At 33.8% G+C, this 9114-nt stretch overlaps 1 protein-coding gene across 2 annotated transcripts in view; it reads right to left on the bottom strand.

The window, feature by feature from the left end:
- The window catches only part of LOC140956308 (probable RNA-dependent RNA polymerase 5), a 32594-nt gene extending 25421 nt beyond the window's left edge, over positions 1-7173 (bottom strand). The window contains exons 1-8 of one of the 2 annotated variants that reach the window (XM_073413022.1): positions 6737-7173; positions 5651-5903; positions 5425-5563; positions 4964-5038; positions 4697-4847; positions 3953-4163; positions 3775-3862; positions 3525-3668 (exon numbers count right to left, since the gene is read on the bottom strand). In XM_073413022.1, the coding sequence (XP_073269123.1) occupies positions 3525-3668; positions 3775-3862; positions 3953-4163; positions 4697-4847; positions 4964-5038; positions 5425-5563; positions 5651-5903; positions 6737-7076 (1401 nt within the window). In that variant the 5' untranslated portion in view covers positions 7077-7173. The remainder of the gene's footprint in view (positions 1-3524; positions 3669-3774; positions 3863-3952; positions 4164-4696; positions 4848-4963; positions 5039-5424; positions 5564-5650; positions 5904-6736) is intronic. The other variant, XM_073413021.1, reaches the window with a different exon arrangement.
- Positions 7174-9114: the final 1941 nt, after the last annotated feature.

Below are 9114 nucleotides of genomic sequence, written 5' to 3' on the forward strand. Positions count from 1 at the left end.
ATAGAAAATAGTTCTTTTGTTGACTTAGGTATAACCCAAACCAACCGAAGCTCTTGCAAAGCTCTAGCCCATAATCAGATCGTGAATGGACCATGGATGAGCATATGATCCCGAGTCTTTGTTTCATTTCTACACAGCACACACCAATTTGGACACAAAGCAATTGCGGGCCATCTTTTTTGAACCATCTCCGAGGTCGGTAGCTTACCCTGAGTTGCTATCCAAGAAAACAGCTGAATTTTTTTTTGGAATGGACGCTTTCCAAATAACATGGAATTGAGTAAAATCTGGAAAACGAGTAAGTGGAAAAAACGACTCGACGAAAGATTTGACGGAGAAAATACCCGAAGAATCCCCCCTCCACTCAAGAAAATTATCTACCCCTTCAACTAACCTAATCGAGTCTAACACACCTAATAACTCGGACAACTGAGCAATCTCGTGTGTCAGGGCAAACCAACAACTCACATCTCTTGATGGACTTTAGTTTAGGGTCTGTAAGGACCATGGTCACTACCTTTTTTGAGTTTGCAATCACATCTCTTATAGTACCCTATGATCACTTACTCACAGAACACTCCACCCTTGGTAGTGGAGTTCGTGCCTCCCCAAGTCTCAAACTCAAGACCTCCAGGCTAAATACTTGGATTAAAGAGACTCGGTACCAATTGAGTTATTGCCACAGATTTGGATAACCAGGAAGCATCTGAAACTTCATAGATTATTGTGGTAATTAAAATTCAAGGTTAAAGTACGAATTGATCGTTTCTTTACAATGTCTATAGTGACGTGTAATTTAATTGATGTGAATTGACTGATTTTATATGAATTATGTGATTATGTGTTCTTTGTGTTATTGGAATGCATTTTAGGTTTATTCCTCATTTCATAAAATAAAACATGATTTTTAACTATATTGGAATTATTGCATGGTTGAGCACGCATTCATATTGAACTATGACTTCGTTGTTTCCAATATTTCCTTTTCCCCTTAGATGAGTTATTTAGACTTCAGAGCCGAAGGCGTGTTAGCGCCACACCTCTGATTACTAGCGGAAGGACTGAGCAGTTCTACACACTGTCACCCCTGACGCAGATGTGTAGGGCCGAGGGCGCATTTGACACGTCACACCTCTGGCACATGTGGTCACAGTTTTTGTTATCGATTCGTTGGATCCAGATTGACCCGAGATTATTTGGTACCCTACGTGCATTGCATTGATTATATTACATGTCATTTATACATGTTGTAATTTATTCGATCTTCGTATTGGGGTTTGACCTCTGTCCCTTCGGGCTGTTGTGGTTTGCTCTGTGATTCCATAGTCGGTTTTACAGGTAGTTCTGATGCAGCTGGTACAGCGTCTGCCAATGAAACACAATGAGTTGAGTCGTGCTGAGTTTGGAGTCCCCAGATACTATATTTTGAGTCATTTGCCGAGGAGATGCCTTGTGTATTTGTATGTTAATACAATTTAGAGTTGGATTTTATTTGGTGTGATCGAGCCTGGCTGGCTCTGCATGTGATTGATGTTTGGTTTGATATATTGGACTCTATTTTCGAGTATATAAATGTTGTTGAATTTTTTGAGATGTCCTACTTACTGGGAGGTCGTACCGAAATTTCTGTAGGGCAATTGGAAAAATTTTACTTGTTTTCGATGTTTACGTTAATAAATCCTGGTTGTTTGGTAATTAAATTTTAATCAGGAGCACGAGCACTCATAGGCCCATAAAAAAATACATTCATTTTTTAAATTTAAATTAAAATCCCAACAACTTTTCAAAAAAAAAAAAACTTAAGCCGCCTAGACCGAATTTTAGAACACTACCCAGGGCAATAAGAGAGAAGTTGTGGAGGAGCACACCTATAAACCACCTCAACAAGGGTAGCACACAAGGAGGAATGAAAACTCGTATTACAATATTTGACCCATGCTAACTAGTCGCCCCACTTCTTTGGAAAATCATTTGTTAAAAATCTGAGGCACATCTAATTGAGGCAATCTGCAATTATTGGCAGATCACTTTACTTCTTTTTTTAGATTATCCAGATTTTATATTTAGTATGCTGAAAGCAGGGATATCTTCCATTACTAGCAGATTTCTTATTTACTTTTATTTTTCTTTCTTACCATAGTCAGTGTAGGAATTATCTCCGTTAATTTGTCTTGTCGATCAATTTAGATCCTAGTTTATGGCTTGCAAGACAACAACCTATTTCTCTATATATGTAATTTTCGAATATTTTAAGAAATAAGGCCTCAATAACATTAAAAAAAAAGATAAAAACAAATGTCTTTCCTAAAGCACGCTTAAGAAAGCTTCCCAGGCAATTGTAGGTGCTTTCCCGGGCTCGCCTGAGTATCCCGCTGCGCTTGGGTGCTTACCCAGGCGCAGCAGGGTCGCTTGAAGGCGCCTGACGCCTTTTACAACTATGCTCCTTCATGAACCCGCTTAATCAAGTACTGAATTTCATCAGAATTTTCTAATTCTTCCCTTACAGCTGTAAAGAGTGTGGATTGTGGCATGGTGATAGATTCCAAGGACCCTGATTCCTCGTCCCTGCGTGAAAGAGCATTGGCCACTGTATTTGCTCATCCCATGCAATATTCAATATGCAAATTGAATCCAAAAAGTTTGCTAGCCCAGTGCTGCTGCAGAGACATTTTGATGCTGCTGCAGAGACATTTTGATGCTGCTTTGAATGGTCTCGGGAAAGGCTCTGAACAACCCGAGAATCACCTCTTGATCTCTTCACGCCAAAGTACTAGAAATTCGTGTTCAGATATGTTGGATATTTCTACTGATTATTGGCATGATTCCATTTATAATGTATGCCATCTTACAATTGAAAATTGACAATTTTTAAAAGCCTCCTACATTATAACTTGCCGAAAAGCAGCCTACAATTGAAAGTTATTGATAAGTCTGTTATGATAAATATCGTTAATTCTTAGTTTATCCTTCTAGGAGATTAAAAATAAAGATTATGTTGTTATCTTATCTTTTAGATGTAGAAACCTTATATATATCAGATTGTAACGTGTTGAGATCTTTTAAGCATTGAATAAAAATTATCTTCTGCAGTGCACCTCGTCTTCTTCTTCATTGTTAGCTTTTAAAAGTTGAAGTTTTCTTTAAACATTAACCTGCATTTCATAAAAAATTATTCTGCAACAACCTTCACATCCATGTATTCTTGCCTAATAAAGTTTTATTCATTCTAAAAATCCAATAAATTTTGTCAAAGCAGGTATACTACACATTCACACTTTTTTATGTTTTAATATAATTTTTAGCATAAAATATTCAAACCTTTTCATGGGAATGATCCTTACTCACGCTACTACATTTTTATTAATTTAAATTGAGTGGGGTTAATTTGGGTGAGCCACTACCAATAGTTACCACTTCACATCCATGTATTCTTTTTTAACAAGTTATATTCATGCTGAAAATTCAATAAATTGTCAGAGCGGGTATACCAAACATTCATACTTAAAGAACATAAAATTTCTGACCTCAAAACTTCTGTCTTTGATGTACATCGCCGCAGAAAAATCTTTAGGACACTTCATTGCTAAATCTTCTGAAATAAATCCTGTTCCATCAGTATGAAACATAGGCTTCCCATCTTCATCATAGATAATATCGCCATTCTCATCCTAGAATGAAGGCACATGGAGATCGAATTAATATCCTCAATCCTCAAAACTGAGATGAGAAGAAGTACAAAACTAAAAGAATTGAGAGAATAAGTAAAATACTAACCTTGAAAGGTATATCTTCAATTTCTTCAACATTAACAGCATGAAAATCAATATGAAGCTTTATCGTCTTAGAAAGGATAAGGGAAAACCTAACAGGCAGAAACATGGGAAGAAACACTGATTTTCACAAATGCATCTTGGAGGAGAAATAACGAGAGAAGAGACATGCTAAAATCAACCTTGCCATGTACTTTTCGATGGTTGAGACCATGTGTATGTGCATAAAGAGGCCCCTTGCTTCAGTGACACTTTTTCCATACAAAATATAATTGTTGTCTTCACTACAAGGGACAACAGAGTCAATATGGACAAAATAGCACTTCACAGAACTATATGTGATCTGCTCTTCTGTTCGGACCTTTTTTTGTCGTTTTCGTTCATCTTTGAAAACTGTAAAATGTAGTTATAGAGATTATATTCATTCACATTCCTAACAAAAAAAGAAAATCAAACAGACAAGCTATCACGCAACTGTAAATAGTGGTAAACAACCCAATGGATAAAACATCAGAATGACTAAAAATCAATATTTTTTTTGACAAGAAACAAGATCATGTATATAAAACATGTAGTGATTACAAAAAGTGGATAAGATATCCGCACACCGAGCCCCTAAAACTCGAGACATATCAACAATATATTAATCTCCAATCCTTGACTAAGTCTATAATCGATAACATATCAAACTCTTTATAATTCTAATCCACGAAGATACTCGCAACTTGATCTTTTCTCAACACTTTACACCCGATTCCGCTATATCTTCGAAAATTCTCTTGTTCATTCCTAGCCAGACATACCAGCAAATACAATGAACCACCACAGTCCAAAAAATCAATATCATTTCAGCTAACTAAAGCAAATATAATGATCACTAAAAAATCAATAGCACTTCAAATAACTAAAGCAATCAGAGTGATCACCAAAAAATTGATAGCGCCTTAGACCGACAAGAATCCCTTCAGAGATATTGCCAAGATCACTCATGCCATCCTTGAAGAACTTGACCGTCAATATGCTATCATCTCCCAAACACCTTTGTAAGTGAGTTCTCGTACTATTTAAATATGGACCCTGTAATAAACAAAATATATGCAGCAATTAGACACATGTGAACAACATCCTCAAACCAAAATTGATATGTGAACATGCAAACAATCACATGATAGTACAAGTAGGCCGAGACTGACCTTGAAATGATAACTTCCATCTTGGTGAATATAACAAAAATAAGTATGGGCTTTCCCAGAATCCCAATCAAAATACTGCATGAAAAAATATGAAAAAAGTTCATGTAGGAGTTCTTATGCAAACCTGGTGCCACAAGATGAATTAACTGTAACCCCCAACAAATGGACGTAATAAAAATTAAATAATTATTTACTTCCATTTGGGAAAGAAAATGGATTCTTTCCGACATATATAAGAACTTTTGTCCATATCAGGATGTTGTTGCTCTTTTTTCTGAAATATTCATCTTGTGTCCAAAATTGATGCTCAAGTTTCAGATTATAGAAAGTAAAAGTGCAAAAACAGTTATCTCTTGATACATCCTAAAACCTTAAAACCAGAATAAGATGGGAAAATTCAACCATGAGGGGCTCAGAACACGCTTCAATAAAACAAACTAATTTTAGGATATATAACTAACCTCACTACGATCTGATTCACCACAACAGTTCTTTCCATAGGAAGACCAGATTTCACTTTCAAAGCGTGCCATGGGTAGATCTTTCTTATTATAAATATCCCTGGTATCATCCAAGGAGATTACATCTTCCAAATTTTTCCTACACAGCAAATCACCTTAATTTTGTAGAGAGGATCCCGACAAATATCCCAAACATTGTACTAATAGAGAGACAAGCAATACTAACCTCCCAATGTAGCTCAAGACCAAAAATAATTTCCTGAATTCGAGTCTACTCAGGATCAACAACTGCTGACTAACTGTGATGGGTTTCATTGCCCCATTAAGTTGACAATTATTGACATCAGGGGTACTGGGGCATCCCCTTTCTTGAGTTTTATCTCCCAATGACAGCTGGATTTTTTGTTGCCCCGGTCTTTGCAAATTTGATGTGGTACAGTTCTGGACAAAATTTGACTCTGGGGACTGGCTTCCAGCATCTAACCACAAAGGAAACATCCATATAAACCATGCAACAAAAGATATTTGTCGAAGAGAAACAGGAGGTGAAATAATTTCCTGCCTAATTTAACATATAAAGCCATCACTAAGATAGACATTCTTGTGATCAGCATTGAGAACTGTTCGTGTTACTAATTTAGAAGCATTAACATAAATTCTCAACAATAATATCTATGACTAGCCAAAATGGAATTGGATATTTTGCGCTAAAGATGTATTTTTTTTAGAATAAAGATGTATTTATCCTTGACTAAATTGCATTTCCATAAAAAAATCAAATTCCTCTTTCTGCCTTCACCTATGAATCATATACAAAAAGTAACTCACTCAAGAGGCAGATATGAACTTGCACCGTTAAATAAATAAAGCCACTGAATGACCAATACAGGCCAAGGATGAATCAAGAGTCGAAACTGTAACACACTGGACATGAAAATCACATCAAGCATCTGAATAAAAAAACATCGAAGTAGATAATGAAATATCGGAAGTCAATTGTAGCGAGCAATTAAGAGTACTTCACAAGTTTGTGCACTGAATTCATATTATAACACGGGTTTGAACATTTATAAATAATCAACCAAAATAAAGTTTATATCTTTTCCAACTTTAAGTCAAAAGGTTGGCAAATTTTGCATAATTTCTGGCCAAAATACACAAAAAAAAAAGTAATAATAAAACAAACCAGCGTCACATTCAAGTTTCTAAAAAAAGTTCCATCCCAAACTCCTCAAAGCTGGAAACAGAAGGCCATTGATCGCCCCCAAAATCAAAGAAAAAAATAAACGAAAAAGACCAAGAATTTCCATACTCCGATTCTGTGGAGAACTGAAAGGAGAAGCACAGGAAGGTGACCCCACACTGCCGAAACTGGTGGGGGAAGACTGAGAACCGGAGAGCACAAGAGAGGCCTGAGCAGGGTAGTACTTCTTGACGAGAGTAGCAATATAACCACTTAAAGAATAATAAATACGTTGAGATGAGATCGTGGCGAGGATCTCCATGGAAGCTTGCTCGCCAATCTCGGCGAGCAACCGTCGGGCATAGTTCTTGATCGGCGGTTGGGACTGAAGCTGGCAAATATCGAGTAGGATCGTCTCCACGGACTCCGGGAGAGGAACTTCTCGAGAGTTTGAAGATGAAGCAGACATCTTTCGTTTCTCTCCTTCCTTCTTCTGAATTTGACTTGAGTGGGTTCTCACTGCTGAGCAGTTCTTTTCTTTTATACAGAAGAAAAAGACAAACAAAAGAGAAAAGGGAGGGAAAATAATTGAGCTACTTTTACGCTGAAGTAGTGAATTCCACGTTGCATCATAAGGTTGGTTTACTCTGTTAGTAGGGGTTTGGGAAATATATCGAAATTGAAAAAAATTGACTGAATTTTTTAAGTATGTATATCTATTTCACGAGTCAACCCGATACATAACTATCCTAAAAATAATATTTTTGACATAAAAATGAATATTTTTTAATTAATCTGATCCGACTCACAAAAATAAATCGTGAGATGATCTCACAAGAGTTTTTTATATTTTTGAAATAATTCAACCGACTTTTAGAAATAATTTAATTGATTTGATTAATTGAATTAAATCGGAATTTTTTTTAGCAATTAAATTGAAATTTTGCATCTCCTAAATGTGAGATTTTTTTGTTTTGTTTTTTGAGGTGTTTATAAATTGGGAGTTGAGACGGAGAATTATTGTGAGATATTTTTCATATATGTATGTCAGTGTAAACTTTTGCTACGATGTTACGTATTATCTTGATTTTCAAATCTTTGACTTTAGAGTCGATTTTATTTAACTTTAATTTAAAATATAAGTTTATTGCGACTCTCAAAATTTGAATATCTATTTTGTTTGTGTCATTAAGTTAATGCTATATTGATTTATAAATTTTTTAAATTTTATTTTATGATTCTGAAAAAAATGGGGAGATTGTTGATTACTAACATATTAACTAAAATATTTAGTTATATAATGTATGTCATTTAGCAAGTTGTATTCTTATATGGGTTAACTTGTAATTCTTTGTTTATCTTAAATAACTATAATTAATTACTAATTATTAATATATGAGCATTAATATTCATTGAAAATATTGAACTCATTCTTGTTTTTTCCGCCTTGCGGTTCTACGTGGCTTCTTCTTGTTTTTTTTTTTCAGAGTTCGTTAATTTTTGTCAATTTTCACAAAATTTAAATATTATACCTTGGTCTCTAAAGATTTATTTTGAGCTCCTCTATCCAAACTATATAATCTATATTTATTTTACTTTTATTACATTACTTTGTTTAATGCATTGGATCTTTTAGTGTTTCATTTTATTTTGGTGATTATCTATTTCCTCCTTCTATGAGTTTTTTTACTTAATTAGTTGATGTTACGTTAGTTTCCTTGATTTAATTATTTTAATAATTCTTCTCACTTTTCACAAAATTTGAAGATTATATCTTAGTCAAATATTTATTTTGATAGTTATTTTGAGCTCTCCTATCCAAACTATATAAACTATATTTATTTTAATTTTATTACATTAATTTGTTTAATGTGTTGGATCCTTTAATGTTTCATTTTATTTTAGTGATTATCTATTTTCCTCCTTCTATGAGTTTTTTTTACTTAGTTATTTGATGTTACATTAGTTTCCTTGATTTAATTAGTTTAATTTATCAATGGTTCGTGTTTTGTTACCGTTTCTTTTCCTTCATATCTTTTGTAGTTCAGTTGATCTATATAATATATTTATCATCTTTCACAAAATTATGAGATTATATTAGTTTCCAAATATTTATTTTGATAATCATTTTAAGTTCTCCTCTTCCGAATTATATATTAGTCTATATTTATTTCAGTTTTATTACATTAAGAACTTTTAACCTCATTTTAAATTACAAAACTGTTAATATTGTTTAAATATTACTCATGTATCACAACACATTAACTAAATCATGATTACTAATAAACTGTATATTATTATTATCATTATTATTATTATTGCAACTCAACGGAGATAGTATATCAGTTTATTTTCGGATGAGATTATTTGATTTGTGATAGGATATAACTCGATTACTATTATGTTAATTTAACTTAATTAATAATGTGTTGTAAAATTATTTGAGAAAAATATATTTAAGGATTGAGATTGAAAATGATAATAACCTTATTTCATTATTTGGTTGA

The sequence above is a fragment of the Primulina huaijiensis genome, chromosome 13, assembly GCF_012295235.1.
Source record: "Primulina huaijiensis isolate GDHJ02 chromosome 13, ASM1229523v2, whole genome shotgun sequence".
Taxonomy (NCBI): domain Eukaryota; kingdom Viridiplantae; phylum Streptophyta; class Magnoliopsida; order Lamiales; family Gesneriaceae; genus Primulina; species Primulina huaijiensis.